At 61.4% G+C, this 15,502-nt stretch overlaps 1 protein-coding gene across 5 annotated transcripts in view; it reads right to left on the reverse strand.

The window, feature by feature from the left end:
- Positions 1 to 15,502, reverse strand: part of KCNT1 (potassium sodium-activated channel subfamily T member 1) — a 68,166-nt gene that overhangs the window by 11,404 nt on the left and 41,260 nt on the right. For 4 of the 5 annotated variants that reach the window (XM_069579935.1, XM_069579939.1, XM_069579936.1 and 1 more), the window contains 19 exons: positions 15,384 to 15,440; positions 14,013 to 14,061; positions 13,865 to 13,924; positions 13,576 to 13,650; positions 13,425 to 13,508; positions 12,733 to 12,827; positions 11,555 to 11,735; positions 8,881 to 9,045; positions 8,452 to 8,588; positions 7,514 to 7,577; positions 7,294 to 7,402; positions 6,779 to 6,887; positions 5,853 to 6,002; positions 5,341 to 5,579; positions 4,867 to 5,101; positions 3,545 to 3,650; positions 767 to 939; positions 314 to 385; positions 74 to 208 (listed from right to left, as the gene is read on the reverse strand). In XM_069579935.1, the coding sequence (XP_069436036.1) occupies positions 74 to 208; positions 314 to 385; positions 767 to 939; positions 3,545 to 3,650; positions 4,867 to 5,101; positions 5,341 to 5,579; positions 5,853 to 6,002; positions 6,779 to 6,887; positions 7,294 to 7,402; positions 7,514 to 7,577; positions 8,452 to 8,588; positions 8,881 to 9,045; positions 11,555 to 11,735; positions 12,733 to 12,827; positions 13,425 to 13,508; positions 13,576 to 13,650; positions 13,865 to 13,924; positions 14,013 to 14,061; positions 15,384 to 15,440 (2,295 nt within the window). The remainder of the gene's footprint in view (positions 1 to 73; positions 209 to 313; positions 386 to 766; positions 940 to 3,544; positions 3,651 to 4,866; positions 5,102 to 5,340; positions 5,580 to 5,852; positions 6,003 to 6,778; positions 6,888 to 7,293; positions 7,403 to 7,513; positions 7,578 to 8,451; positions 8,589 to 8,880; positions 9,046 to 11,554; positions 11,736 to 12,732; positions 12,828 to 13,424; positions 13,509 to 13,575; positions 13,651 to 13,864; positions 13,925 to 14,012; positions 14,062 to 15,383; positions 15,441 to 15,502) is intronic. The other variant, XM_069579937.1, reaches the window with a different exon arrangement.

The following is a 15,502-nucleotide window of genomic DNA, read 5'->3' on the forward strand; positions in this document are numbered from 1 at the left end:
ACGTGGGGAGGGGCTCTGGGTGGGGCCCCTGGCCACTGACGAGGGGGAGCTCAGGGAGGCCCAAGCGCCTCACCGGAACATTGTCTGCACGTTGACGATGGTCTTGGCGTCGGCCATGTAGTCCTCCTCGGCACTCATGGTGCTCTCCTTGTCTGCCACCACCAGATTGTCCGCATAGATGACGCCACACCGCAGCAGGCTGTCCAGGCTGTGGGGACACGCCCGTGGGTGCGGCCGCCCCCTGCTCGGCCCTGGGCACCCACCCGGGCGGAGGGCAGCGGGGCGGGGGTCCTCCTGCCAAGAGGCGCCTTACTTGTCCACGGAGCCCTCCATGTAGTACACCATGGGAAAGCAGCAGATGGCCTCCAGGAAGTGGTGGTCGGGCCTGCGGGCACAGCACGGCCTGAAGGCATCCAACTGGCTCCCCCACCCAACACCAGTTTTGACCTGGGCAGAGCAGGGGCCCCAGGACCGTGATGGCTTGGACTGGGGGGGGCCTTTAGAGGCCAACGGGGCTGCTCTTTATTGTCCCCGAGAGGAAACCAAGGCTCCGGGAGGCAGGACAGCTGAGACTGGACCCTGAGCTCTGGGCTGGCAGCCCCCTTGGGGTAGAGGTGCTGGGGGTGCACTCTGGGGGAGGTTCATGGTCATGGGGAGGATGATGGAGCAGCACCAGGGTGTGGGAGGGGGCAGGCGGGGTGGGGCCACTCCCCTCACTCCCCACCGCAGGTGAGGGCATCCGCGCCCTGCCCTCTCTGCCCCTCACTTGTTGTCCAGCAGCAGCACAATGGGGTTGAGCTCCCGGCGAGGCCGGTAGTAGGCGCGCAGCGGCACGATGAAGTTGTACAGCCCGTTGCCAGCTGTCTCTGCCGAGACAATGATCAGCTTGTTCTTGAAGCCGTAGGCCTTGGCATCTTCGTAGCTGTTGTGCTTGCAGCCCTGGAAGGGGAGAACGCTGGAATCAACCATGGAGGGGGAGGGAGGGTACTCCAGGGAAGCCCGAGGCCAAATGGCACCTGGTGTCACCAGGGCTACAGGCCAGCCATCCACCACACCCCGCAGAGCGAGCTGCGGCCCTGCGGGGATGGGAAGGGAGGTGTCTGTGTGAGCTTGCGGCCTTAGCAGATGCAGACACAGATGTGTGTGCGTGGACACATTTGTGTTTGTGCATTTTGTCTTGTGTGTACACATTCTGTAGTGTGTGCGTGTGTACACATCTTGTACGTGTGTGCACATTTCTTATGTGTATAACAGTCTTTCGTGTGTGCGCACGTCTTATGTGTATACACATTCTCTCATGTGCACGTACACATTTTTGAGTGTGCATGTTGTCCTGTGTGTACACATTCTGTAGGGTGTGCATTTGTATACATGTTTTGTGTGTGTTGTTGCTAAGTCGCTTCAGTCGTGTCCGACTCTGTGCGACCCCATAGACGGCAGCCCACCAGGCTCCCCCGTCCCTGGGATCCTCCAGGCAAGAACACTGGAGTGGGTTGCCGTTTCCTTCTCCAATGCGTGAAAGTGAAAATCGAAAGTGAAGTTGCTCAGTCGTGTCCGACTCAGCGACCCCATGGATCTCAGCCTACCAGGCTCCCCCATCCATGGGGTTTTCCAGGCAAGAGTACCAGAGTGGGGTGCCACTGCCTTCTCTGTACACATACATTTTGTCATGTATGTATACATTCCATAGTGTGTGCATGTGTGTACATGGTTTGTATGTGTGTGCACATTTCTTATGTGTATAACATTCTCTAGTGTGTACACGTCATGTGTATACACATTCTTATGTACGTATACACATTTTGTGTGTGCATGTTTTGTCATGTGTACTCATTCTGTACCGTGTGCATGTGTACACGTGTGTACACACATTTTGTCATGTATATACACATTCCATAGTGTGTGCATGTGTGTACATGCTTTGTATGTGTGTGCACATTTCTTATGTGTATAACATTCTTTTCTGTGTGCACATATCTTATGTGTATACACATTCTCTCGTGTGTATACAGTTTTGAATGTGCATGTTGTCATGTGTGTACACATTCTGTAGTGTGTGTATATGCGTACATGGTTTGTATGTGTGTGCACATTTATGTGTCTAACATTCTCGTGTGTACACGTCTTATGTGTATACACATCTTGTGTGTGCATGTTTTGTCCTGTGTACACATTCTGTACTGTGTGCATGTGTGTACGTGTACATACCTTTTGTCATGTGCACACACATTCCATAGTGTGTGCATGTGTGTGCACATTTTGTGTGCACATGTTCTGCCCTGTGTGTGACTGTTCTGTAGTGTGTGCAAAGGTACACATGCTTGTGTGTACATGTTTTGTCGTGTGTGTACATTGTGTTGTGTGTGCATGTGTATGTTTTGTGTGCACACACATTTTGTCATATGTGTATACATTGTCAAGTGGTGTGTACACATTTTCTGTGTGTGCACGTTTTGTCATGTGTGTACACATTCTGCTGTGTGTATGCCCACTTTCTAGCTCTCTGAGGAGAGGCTCAGATGTAGGGCAGCAGTGAGCACCCCAAATCCCCATCTTGCTTCTTTTTTTTTTTTTTTTTAGAGCAGTCATCTTGCTTCTAAACATGGTTTCCACTAACAGGAATCAGGTTTCTCGGAGCAGCAGCCAGTCCCAGGACTGGAGGAGGAACAAGATTGGGGGGGCAGGCACCATTAGTTCAGAAGCACAGACATCTTCACAGACCAGGAGAAGCGTCAGAAAGACCTGGAGGCCCCATCAGCAAAACCAGGAAAGTCTGAGTGTCAAAACCAGCAGGATCCACATAGAAAGCCGATGTTGCGGTAATGCACAGTGGGTTTACTGAGTGAAACAGTGAGTCCACACTGATGTACACAAATGGCTAAGAAAGGGGAAGAACCTCCTCACAGGGAAAAGTGGACACAATCATGGAAGGAACTGGAACCCGCGATCCATCAACTACAGAGGAAACGCATCAGGGGGCCAGTGGTGAGCAGCTTATGTCCCCGCCCCCACGTGTCTCCCCCCAGTGACATCCTGACTGCAGAGGTGAAGCTGTGTTTCCTCCAGGGAGACCAGGTGTGGACCCGAACCACGTGCTCTAAGGCAGCATCGCAGGGAGGCCTCCAGAGGATGTGGCACCTCTGGGGGGACCAGTCCCCGCCCCATGCAAAGGCTGAGTTGCCCCCCTTCAGGGACGCTCCACCAAATCGATGACTATGCTCACCAAACACGGGAGAAACCCAGGGAAGGTGGGGGCGAGGAGCCTTGAGATGGAGGGAGGCAGGCATGGCGGGCATGCAGAAGTGGGTCAGGACTGGCTCTGGCCAGAAGGGCAGCTGGACTGTGGGCTGAGGGTCCGACACACACATCCTGGTGCTGGTAAGTGGACTGTGGTCAGGAGAGGCACACTCTCGCCTCAGACACGCATGCAGATGCAGGAGGGAGGGAATGTGTCCCTCTCAACAAAAATAGACACCGGGGAGATGGACTTGACTCAGGATGTCCTCAGGGTCCCTGCTGCCTCCCCATCTTTGCTGCGACCCACCTTGTCCAGCCGCAGGCAGCAGAAGGGGGCTTTCACGGGCAGGAGGTGGCACAGGGTTGGGGAGCTGCCGATGTAGGGTGAGTTAGGGGGGTAGCCCTTCACATACCTGGAGGAGTGGGAGAGAGAGGAACCTCAGACATGTGCCCCACACCCTGGGTGGCCACACGGGGGCACCAGGCCTCGCAGACCAGACTGGGGTGGGGCACTCAGAGCCTCCCCACAGTCCCTCCTGCACAGGAAGTCCTAGGACCTCTATGTTCAACCCCTAGGCAGGAAGGAGGCTGTGACCAGGACCTCCGTCTGTTCCCTGGAGATCAGAGAAGACTCCATGCAATGCACACACACACACAAACACACACATGAGCTCACACAGGCCTGGGAGCCATGGAAGAGCCTTAAGGGATTCCCCTACCCTGGTGTTCCCAGTACCCTAACGCTGGGGCAGATGCTGGCCCTCGGCCCCTGTTCTACTGGTGGCCAGGCTGGATTGGTTGTCCCACAGGCTGCCCCGCACCTTCCAGCTGTCCCCTGAGTGCCCAGTGCAGACATGTGGGGTGGTAGGCCGCCAGCCATCTGAAGAGGGGCTGGCCTTCTGCTCGGCCTCCAGTTGGCTTAAGGGAGGCAGCGTCAGAGGCCAGTCTGCCACCTGCTCCGAGTGTGCAGGAGCCCTGCAGAGCCCCCTTGATCTTGGAGCCAGTCCCCAGCAGCCTGTCTTTAAAGTACGTTGACTCCACCCCAGGGACAGAGGCAGGAGCAGAGAGTGGCCACAGCACACTGACAGCCCAGCCAGGAGGGACAGGCCTTGCAGGCCTGTGACTGGCCATGGCCCTGGGGTCAGGTGCTGCCTATCTGTTTGGGGCAAGGCCAAGTGGCTGAGACTCCAGGACACACTGGGGTCTTTTCTGTCTCATGATCTCAGAGGAAGATCTGGACTCAAACCCAGGGCAGCATGACAGCTCAGCATGGGCCAGCAGTCTCCAGGCCTGGACGGCACCTCACCTAGGGCTCCTCAGACTGTGCTCAGAGTGCAGCCGCCTCGGTCAAGTAGGCCGTGGTACTCAGGTCTGGCTGCCTGCCCAGAGTGCGAGGCTGAGGAGGATGAGGGGCGAAGGGGGTACAGCACAGCCTTCCTGCCCAGGAGCTGGGGCCCCAGATTCCACTTGCCAAGCAAGGTCTCCGCAGAAGCTGTTTGGAAGCCTGGTTCAGAGCGTGGGTCCAGCCCAGTGCTGGCGGCCCCTCTTCCTGGGCACCAGGCACCCACACGCTGTGCCTCCCCTCTTCCGTGGAGCGCATCTGTCCTCCCCCCGCCCCGAGACACTCACTCCACCACGGACAGCCCCTCGTCCTCCGACGGCGTCATCTCGTCCTCTGACTGGTCACTCAGCAGGTCGCAGGGCAGCAGGGTCGAGCTGTCGGCCACCTCCAGCACCGGCGCGATGCTGGGCCGCCGGCTGCCTGAGCCGTTTTCTGTGGGGAGCGCCAGCTTGCTGCCCCCGCCGCCCCCGCCGCTCGGTGTGGGCCGGCACTCCGTGTTCTGGAGGTCCATGGCCACTGTCCCTAGAACAGAGTGGCTGGACTTGGCTGGCAGCCCCTCTTGGGACTGTCCTGGGGGTTTTCCTCCCAGTGCTGACCGTGATGTCCCCACAGGAAGGCAGGGATGACCCTGCCGGACCGATGTGTAAACTGAGGCCCAGAGAGAGGGGGCTTGCCCAGGGTTATGTGCAGGCCTGAGGACCGGGGTCTCCGGGTGGGGCCCCTGCGCGCTTGCCCAGCCGGGAGCGGGCACCCGGCCTCACCCATGGAGGCGATGATGCTGTGCACGGGCAGGCGGGACGAGCCCTCGTACAGCCCCTGCCCCGCGAAGCCCTTCCTCTTCTGCTTTTCCTCCTGCTTGAAGATGAAGGCCGAGTTCTCCTCCTTGGTGATGTTGATGTAGAAGCAGGTGTCGGAGGCCGCCAGGATGTGCCGCGGGCCCGGGTTTAACAGGATGCTCTTGTTGTCCTCGCGCTTCAGGCCGATGAGGCACACGCCGTACCTGGGCGGACGGACGGACGGGGGTGGAGCCCAGAGCAGCCCCTCTCGGGCTCCTCGTGGGGGTCGGGACCTCTTCCCGCTCGACCCGAAGACCCACCGAGGGTTGGCTCAGAGAGAGGCGCTGGGCGCTGGTCTCACGCTGAGTGGGCGTGGCGTCCGGCCCAGAGGCCCCGCCCACCCACCGGACGACGGGCGAGGCCCCGCCCACTTCCGCCTCCGAGTCCCGCTCAGCGCTCCCTCCCTCCCGGCCTGAACAGGGGGCAAGGGGCCGTACTTCTTGTGCGCGTGGAAGGCCGCGTAGGTGAAGCTCTTGCCCTCGTACTCGCGGAAGAACTTGCTGTCCCCCATGCGCACGTGGTAGACCTCGTTGCCCGAGCAGCGTCCGTACATGCGCTGCCACTGCTCTGGCGAGTCCTGGCCTTCCCTGGGGCGCGGGCAGGACGTCACCCCCACCGTCGCCCCGCCTGGCCTGGCTGCTTCCAGGCTTCCAGGGTGGGTGGAAGCCAACGTGACCCCTGACCCCGCCCCTCCCATCTGTGGGAGACCAGACCCGGGTGTGGCCTGACGGGTCCCTCGGCCAGTTTTAAAGAGCTGTGAACATAATGGTCCAGCTTTTAGGGGGCATCAAAAGGTTTCAGAGTCAAGACAGGCTTCTGTGGCCTGTGGGTCCTCTTACATCTGCTTGGTCCCTCCCCGAGGGCCGCCCAGGCCCCACAAGGAGCCAAGGCCACCCGTTGGGGTGTCTTGCTAGAGAGAAGATGGCACCCCTCTGTCCCAGGGCAGCCCCTCACCTCCCACTCAACCTGGGACCCCAGCTCAGGTGCTGAACACCAACGTGCCTTCTCTCACAGGCCAAGCATGTCCCCCCCAACCACCCCCCTGCCCCTGCCCCTATCGCTGTTTCTAGACTCGGTGGCTCTCCTGAGCCCTGCCCCCCCACACCGCACTAGGCCCTCTGCTCCATGGAGGGCCCTGCCTGTGATTCCCTGCAGCCCCAAGGCCGCCCCTAGCTCCCACTCCTCAAGTGGCAAGGCACCTACTGCTTCCCAGCTGGGTCCTCCCAGGTCGCCACCCCCTCCCATCTCGGGCTCCTCACCCCCTCCCATCACAGGCTCCTCAACACATCCCTTGCCTCCAGGGTCTGCTCCTCTCCCGGGCAGCACACCGCATGCCACGTGGTGCTCCCGGGACAGAACTCACTGGCCGCGCGATGTGTGCACCAGCAGGGTGATGAGGGTGGACGTGGCCGGGCAGATGCAGTTGAGGGCCAGCATGGCGTACTTGCACTCCTCCTCGCACACCACGTGCTCTGCGGGCAGGAAGGTCAGGGTCACTGAGTGGCTCTCACTATCCCCCACGGTAGGCGCCCCCTTGTCTCCCTAGAAGGCTCCCTCCAGCGCCCCACCTTCCCGAGCCTGTTAATTCTCCAGGCTCTTCTGTGCTTGTTTCCCTGGCTTGGCCGAGAGCTCCAGGGCTGGGGGGTGGGGGGAGGGAGCTGGCAACACCTTTTGCCCCCCAGGTGTCCAGGATAGATCTACTCACCTTAGAGGTGCTCATCAGACGGTGTTCCTGCCCCTCCCCCGCCCTTGGCCCCTGCCCTCACTGACCCCCAGGCTCCCAGGTGCAGCACCTGCATGGGCTCTGCCTCAACCCCACCCCTAGCCCAGCATGCTCCCCTTGGAGCACACGGGTGCCCCCCTCCTGGCCAAACGCACCTGCAAACTTGACATGAAACTTGTTCTCAGGCTTGAGAATCTGGACGTAGAGGGGGCAGTTCGGGGCAAAGTCCTTCACGGCCCAGGCACGCAGGATGGTCTGGTGGTCCTGAGCAGGGAGGCCACGGTCACTGCTGAGGGCAGCCAGCAGGCTGGGGGAGGGGCACTTGCCCTTCTGGCTGGCGGGCAGGTGGGGGGCCGGTGACCGGGGGGCACTCACCGCCGCGGTGCGGTCCACCTCATTCCGGCTGCTGAGAATAAAGCAGGCCTCTCCGTTGTCCATCCTGCAAAGCACCAGGTCTGTCTGGGCCGTCAGGACCCCGCCTCGCTCTGACCAGCCCTGGACGGGCTGAGGATGGGCCCCTACACACTCAGGGTGGGGCTGGGGCATGGAAGGGGGTGCAGTTGGTGGCAGAGATGCTGGAGCCCGCCTGCTGTCCTGTGTCCTCCTGGGACAGGCTGCTAGAGGTCTGGGGGTGGCCAGGTCTGCTCCCCTCATGCCCCGCCCCCAGCCCCTGGCTGCAGAAAGGCCGCCCGAGAGAGGGTCCACTTGCCCCAGGGAAGGGAGGCCTGGCGCCTCCCTCCCCATCACCCTGCACCCCCTACTGGTCCCTGTCGGGCCCTTGATTCCTGGGCTCAGGAGATGGGTGGATGGGGCCCCTGGCTACCCAGGCTTCTGCCGCCTTGGCCTCCATACAACCCACATTTCACCGTTTCCCCATGAAGGTTACATCAGGCTCTGTAATAAAATGGTGACGAGTGGCAGGGGGATGGGGGGGGCCCTTCGGGGGTGGGTGACCCCCTCCTAGGTGTCTCAGAATGTGCTGCAGCAGATTCTGGAAAGTTCTGTTCACAACTCAGTCTCCTTACCTCAAGTCACCCTGTCACCTCATCTTTATAAGAATATCCACCCACAGCCTCAGCTTCCCACCCAAGGCGCAGCAGTAGCAGCCCCCGCCTTGCCCCCAAACAAATAGCCAGGCAGATGGGAGAGGAGCTGGTGTGCTTGCCCAGGAGGCTGTGCGGGGGTCAGTGAGGGGCCCGGCTGGCCTGGACTGGCAGCAGGCACAAAGCTGGAGCTGCCGCCCGGCTGATGGCCCCTCCCGGCTGGCGGCTGGCCGGCACAGGACCGCACCCTCCCCGCACCCGGGCACTCACTTGGCCCGCATGAGGTCCTGATCCTTGAGCGCGGAGCCCTGGAGGTAGATGACCCGCTGGGACCACAGGGGGATCTGCAGGACCCTGCGAACCTGGATGTCCATCTCCGTGGGGCACAGGATGACGACGTAGTAGTCCTACAGGTAGGGCACAGTCAGCCCCCTGGCAAGCTCGCCGGCTCCCTGTCCACCCTGCCTTCCTACTGTTTTCACCTCCGTATAGCCTCTCGGGACCCTCGGCCTTCTCTGTGATGGCAGGAAGGAAAGGCAGGACGCCACAGACCCACCCCCTACAATGTGGAAGACCATCCAGACTCCACCCCACAGGCAGGGAAACAGAGGCCCCCAGGGCTCAGGGGGTTCTGGGTCCGGATGGGGCTGTGGGTGGGGCCTCACCTGCAGCAGGGTGGGGCCATGGGCGGGGCCTCACCTGCAACCGTGGATGCGCGTAGAACTCGTTCAGAAAGTCCATGAGCAGGTCGATCTTGAGGGAGCTCACGCACAGGATCACATGCTTCTCCGTCTGGGCCCGGTGGCGGCTGTAGTTGCCCCCCGACTTCTGCCGCTCCATCCACAGGTAGACGAGTTCCTCAAACTGCAGGTAAAGCGTGTGAGCGCCAGGTGGCCTGGGGCTCCAGGAACTGTGACAGCACAGGGCAGGGCAAGAAGGCTGATAGCCAGCCTGTGCCGGGCACGAAGGTTGGAGACTAGAGCAGGCCAGAGGAGGCAGGGCGAGAATGGAGCCCCGTCCCGAGCATGTCCTGGAAGCGTTGGATATTTGTGGCACAGGTAACCCAAGGGGCCAGGTGGGGGCACAGTGGATGGTCCGGCCCGTGTGTGGGGTGGCAGATATGCGGCAGGTCCAGCTCCCGGCCCCAGCTGGCCAACTGATCGTTAGTGGATGCTAAAGCATGTACTCTGGACATCCAGGTAACTACATGACCTTTGGGTCTCTGTCCACGCCTGAGACACATTTGGAGAAACCTGGATGCGTCTTAGGGAATTCTCAGCCACAGAATTAGGAACCCAGACTTCCCATATGGAAGGAACACTTTGAGTACCGTGGTTCTGAGCCCAAGTCAAGGTTATGGGTGATTCGAGGCAGCAGCCTGCATCTACTTTGGCCCACACCTCCTGACTATGAGCTCTGGGTGTTAGGAACCCTTTTTAAAAATAGAACAATGACAGAGACATAAAGGTGGGCGGGGTGAGGGGGATGCCAGGGCCCTTCGGAGCTGTCCGCGGTGCTGACCCACCCAGGGCTTCCCTCTACAGTCTGATTCCACGTCTCAGCCAGGTCCCATGAAAGTCTCCGACTGTTTTCAGCCCAAGCACTGAGGACGTTCATTTTTCCCACATGATTTAAAATCAGTGCCAGCAGCCACCTCCACTCACGCTCACCTGCTCTGGTCGATGTACTATATTTAGGTTGAGATCATCTCATTGAATTTATTGAGTACCTATTAGGTTCTACTAACAAGACCCTATGGCCTTGAAGCACAGAACTGGGTCCTGCTGGGAGGGGCCAGAGACTCCAGGGTAATCCCTGAGACCTGTGCAGTCGGGGCTCTGACGGCAGACGCTTGGGTTCCAGCCCCACGTGGCACAGGTGCACAGCTCTCCAAAGTGGCCTGACAGTGCCTGTCTCCCAGGGCTGCAGCGAGGGGCAAATGGCCTAGTTGTAAAGGACCCAACAATGACCCCTGAAATCCTGTCCACCCAGAATCTCTGAATGTGACCTTATGTGGAAATAGGGTCTTTGCAGAGGTAATGCATTAAGATGAGATCAGACAGAATTAGTGAAGTGAAAGTTACTCAGTCGTGTCCGACTCTCTGTGATCCCATAGACTATACAATCTATGGAATTCTCCAGGCCAGAATACTGGAGTGGGTAGCCTTTCCCTTCTCCCAACCCAGGATCTTCCCAACCCAGGAATCGAACTGGGGTCTCCTGCATTGCAGAGGGATTCTTGACCACTGAGCCAGTGGAGAAGCCCGTAAGAGATTAAATTCCTCTGGTTCGAGCCCCCAGCCTTCATTTGTGGGGGGCTTTGTTCCAACAGCTACAGGAAGCACCATGTGACGACTCAGCCCTGAGCGGGGGGGATGTTGTCAGCTGTTGTCATTGTTACTCTGGGAGGGACATTTCCCGGTGGGCGTTTTCACTGTCATCATCGCTAAGGACACTAACTGGTGAATGTGGTTTAAGGAAGAATGAAGGACAGGGGCTTCCCTGACGATCCAGTGGCTAAGACTCCAAGCTCCCAGTGCAGAGGGCCTGGGTTTGATCCCTGGTCAGGGAACTAGATCCCACATGCCACAGCTAAAGATCCTGCAAGTCACAATGAAGACAGAAGAGCCCACAAGCTGCAACTAAGGCCCGGTGCAGCCAAATAAAGAAATAGTAACTAAAAAAAGAAGAACACCAGATGGTGACTGGGACCATCCTTTTTCATCACTGATAGAGGGTGACGCTGGCTTTCCTGGCAGGTACAGGGCACTCTGGATTGGCAGAAGTGGGGAAGGTGTCAGCTGGGGCTGGGGTTCTGAGCTATTCAGTGGGGGTGGGAATGGGCGTGAGGAGTTGAGCTCAAAGTCACCAGAGGACCCCTGGGTCGACTGGGCCCTGCTGTAGCCACAGTTAGGTGCCTCCCCTGCCCCCATCCCCTCAAACCCCAAGTGTCCACCACGAGGTCTGTCTCCCTACAGTCTGTCCTGATCCTTCCCTGGACCTTTTCCTGCCCTCTTAAGGGCTGCAGGGGGCAGTGCCTACAGCTGCCCGGCCCCCCTCTGGGCCTCTACCTTTTATCTAAACACAGGTGGAGTCCCGCACTGCCCCCACAGTGCTCAGCTGGCAGGTCGGCCTTGGTGACAGGTGACAGGAGGCAGGAAGCAGCTGCTGCTGCACCGGCTGAGCACTCCTGACTCCCAGCCTGAGGGAGACCCTGGCAGCCCTCCTGCTGCACACTCGGCAAAGGTCCTGGGGAGCCGTCTGAGAGCGCCACTCCCCGCCCCGTCCTGACACAGCAGCCTCACTGATCACAGACCCCACCAGGAAGCCGTGTCCCCCACCCCCGTCGGCGCTGCTCCTGGGCGGGGCTCACCTGCAGCGGGAGCACCACCAGGGCCACGCAGATCATGATGACCACCAGCAGCTGGGACGGCCAGATCTTGGGCGTCACGTCCCCGTAACCCACGGTGGAGAAGGTGACGATGCAGAAGTAAAAGGACGTCAGGAGGGACAGGTTGTCGCCCGCGCGCTCCAGGTGCTGGATGCCGCAGGTCCTAGAGCCGGGGAGGGGCGGCGGTGGGGCCTCGGCCACCCGGCTCCCAGAGTGAGGCTCTGCCTGCCGCAGCTCCTTGTCATTTGTCACCCCCACGGCCCTCAGCCTGGGCCTGAGTCCAGCCGGGCGCTTCCCAACCCCGGCCTACAGAGCTGGCACACCCAGCACTTCCCTCCTACCTGACCTTCCTTTCTGGCCCCGAGGCTCCTTTGAGGCCCTTGGAAAACTGGCCACGAGCGTGGACATAGCACTGCGTGGGCTCAGTGTGAGCTTGAGGTCCGAGGGGGCGGATGTGGCCACGCAGGCTGTGAGCCCCACCTGCCACCCACCTCAGAGCCTCATCCTCACCCAGGGGTCAGACGGCATGGGGCACACGCAGCCCCCTGCCCAGCACAGAGCTGGACAGTCCTCCTTGCCACTCCAGTGGCCCCACGTCCTGTCCCCAGGCTGGGAGGTGCTGCTGGCAGGGCCTGAGGGGCCCACAGTACACACGCGGGGCAGCACTCAGGGACCCTCCCCAGGGTGGACGCTCTGGCTACAGGGAGGGGGCGGGCTGAATCACCCTGGAGTTTCCCACCCTGCAGACACCCCAGCCTGCTCTACTCAGGTCTGTGTGTTTTTTTGGTGGGGGGTAGGGAGGGTAGGAGGCACGTGGCCTTGGGGCCTCCCCTGTCCTGGCCTGGGGCAGGCATGCAGGGGGACGGGGTCTCCCCTTCAGGCCCCCCACCTCTCACTCTGGCAGCTCCCAGACCTTATTCTCAGCTGGGCCTTGAGCCCAGGGTCCCCAGCCGGCCGAGAGCCAGTGCCCCTCCCCCATGTCCTGGACCCTGGAGGAGCTGGACTTGGGCAGCTCTGGTCTGGAACGTGGGCCCTGAACTGCCTCCTGGCCCTCCGTCCCGGTCGGGCCGCCTCCTGCCACTCTGAGGCCCGCCCGGCCTGTTGGATGCAAGGGCCCAGGTCTACCTGGGATGGGCGGGCAGCCGCTTGCAGGGACTCACCCCGTGAAGACCAGGCACAGCAGGGTGCAGAAGAGGATAAGGACTTGGTTGAACATGGCCGACTGCGAGCGCAGGATGGCGCGGTGGAAGTCATTCTGTGGGATGGGACACGGTGCCATCAGCAGCTCAGCCTGGGCCGGAGCCCACGGCCCTTCCCGCCGCAGGTCCGGGACACACACAGGTGAGCGAGCAGGGCAAGGACTCCGCCTGACCTCAGCTCTCTCGCTCCCTGCCATGTATAGGCCAGAGGCCATGATCTCAGCCCCGACCCCTCCCTTTGCAGCTGGGATGGGGTGAGCCAAGGCCTGGGCTGGTGGGTGTGTGGCAGGGGGCGCCCTGGGAGGAAATGGTCCTTGCTCAGCACAGGGGCTGCCGTGACCCGGGGTCCTGGGGCCCACCCTCTCTCATGTGCATGTTCACCCTCCTCCTCCCCCAGCCATGATTCCGGGGGCAGGGACAGGCCTGAGTGACTGTCCCCGGGGCATCAGGGATGGGGCTCCGGCCGGTCAGGAAGGAGGCGTGAGGGCCTCTTGTGACAGGCACATGTGTCCGCCGGTCACCGGCCTGGGCACCAAGGGAGCGGGCCAGCTCCCCCGGGCCAGGACCAGGGCATGGCAAGCAGTGCCCAGGGGTCCTGGGGAACCTCACAAAGCTGAGGTAGTGGTGGGGGTGGGGGGCAGGGAGTGGCTTACGATCATGTTCTCCAGGGCGTGCTTGGCCAGCCAGCAGTTCAGAAACACAGGGATGAACAGGTTCCGCAGCGGTGGCCAGAATATCTGCGGAGGAGACGGGTCAGGGGGCAGGGGTCTCGGCGGCCCCTGCCTCGGCCGGCGGCTCACCCACCGTGATGATGAAGGGCAGCGTGTTGATCATCTCCAGGATGAAGGGCACGCGGAAGATCTGCTCCCAGATGTTGCCCTGGGGAGCCAAGGGGGTGGGCTTCAGAGTGGGTGGAGAGGAGGGGGCACCGGGGTGGGGCGGGGGCTGAGGAGAGAGACAAACTGAGCCAGTGGGAAGTCAAGGGGTGAGACCGAGGGCTGAGGGAAGGGGTGCAAGGGGCTGGAGGAGGGGGCTGGTGGAGGGTGTCAGTGGCGGGGTCCTCCGGGGCAGGGCCAGGCCAGGGGGCACTCACTTTGTAGCTGAGGTAAATGAGAAGCATGGTCTCCAGGAAGCTGATGATGGCCACGATGACCTGAGGTAGGGCGATAATGGAGCCTCTGAGCAGGGCCAGGTGGGCAGCAGGGCCCACCCAGAGCCGTGCGCCCCCACACCCCACTCACCTGAATGGCCCACAGAGCCACCTTCCTCTCCACCCACAGGATGGGGGCCCTGAGGAGAGAGGGAGGTGAGCCCCAGGCTGGGGGTCCCCAGCCATACGGGCCTCCGCCGATCCCAGGCTGCTCCTTGAGCTGGACAGTGGGCGGCAGCCTTGCCCTCGAGGGGCTGAGAGCAGGAGGGGAGGGGGGCTTCCTCCAGAAAGGAGGCCTCGGGCTGGGGTCTGTGAGACCAGGGCCTGAGCAAGGCTGCTCTGGGGACAGGCCTGGCGGCCCCAGGAGGCCACTGTTTCTCATCCAGGTTCCTGTGCCTCTGCACGGGGACTGTGCTGGTCATCCATGCTCTCGGGTTTCCTGACCTCAGGTCCTTCCTTGACTATAACCCACGTAGCTTCCTTGAGGAGAGTGACATAGGGGAGGGGGTGTTCCTGCCCAGACGCAGCCTCTGGACAAAGGTTGGGGTAAGACCAGCATGAGGGGCCAGATGGCCGAGCTCCGTGCTGACCCTGCCCACCCTCCCCAGGCCCAGATGGCCAAGGCCTGACCCTCGGGGGCCCTTGCTGCAGCCGGGGTGTCAGGCAGTGACTTTCTCCACCGAGGGACAGAGACTGAAATCCCCAGGCCTTCCTTTGGGCGGGAGTTGGGCTGGGCTCAGAAGCTGTCCTGCCCACACTGGGCCAGAAAGGAAGGGCTTCCAGGGCCAGATGTGAAGGGAGGGGCTGGAGTGTCCCTATGTGTCCCTGCGATCCTAACCCTCTTGCCTCCCAGGGACAGGTGACCAGGCTGGGAACAGTGGCCAGGGCCTGGCAGATCCATCCTGCTGCTGTGGAGGGCCACGACTGACCTGCAAGGCTGGGCCGGGGTGCCAGGGGAGGGGTGTGGGTGAGAAAGTAAGGCCGAGAGCGGGGCTGTGGGTTTGGGGAGGCTGGAAGGGAAAAGCCTCCATCAGGGCCAAGGCCCTGGAGCTCGTTCTGGCCTCCGGCCCAGGCGCCCCCGCTGCTCTGGGGTCACTTCTCACTGCCTGAATGCTGCACCTGCTCTCTTTGGCCAAAGGCTCATGAATTGCAGAGGCAGCAGCCGACCCTCCCTGTCTGTCTCCTCTCACCCAGGGCCCCTGGGGCTGGAGGGCATCACAGAAGGGCGCTGGGCCAAGCCGGCTCCTGGTGACACCCGCTGTCACCCTTAGGTTGCTCCCAGGGTCTCGGGCTGTACCCCGCGGGGCCAGCCCAGTGTTGTTACTGCTCAGCCAGGTCCTGCGGATCCCAGGAGGCTCTCTGGCTGTGACTGGGCATCTGTCCCAGGGGCCCGGGCAGGGTCACCCTCTGGCCACCCCGCCCTGCCCCGGACCTCTGAGCAGGAACTGGGAGGCACACTCACCAGTTGATCTCGGAGGACGACTCGTTGAAGGTGTAATTCTGCTTCGGGCAGCCCCAGCTGTGGAGAGACAGAGCTGGCCCCCGCAGCCCTCCCAGCACTGCCCCCCGAAGGGACCAGAC

Source organism: Ovis canadensis, chromosome 3, assembly GCF_042477335.2.
Source record: "Ovis canadensis isolate MfBH-ARS-UI-01 breed Bighorn chromosome 3, ARS-UI_OviCan_v2, whole genome shotgun sequence".
NCBI classification, from domain to species: domain Eukaryota; kingdom Metazoa; phylum Chordata; class Mammalia; order Artiodactyla; family Bovidae; genus Ovis; species Ovis canadensis.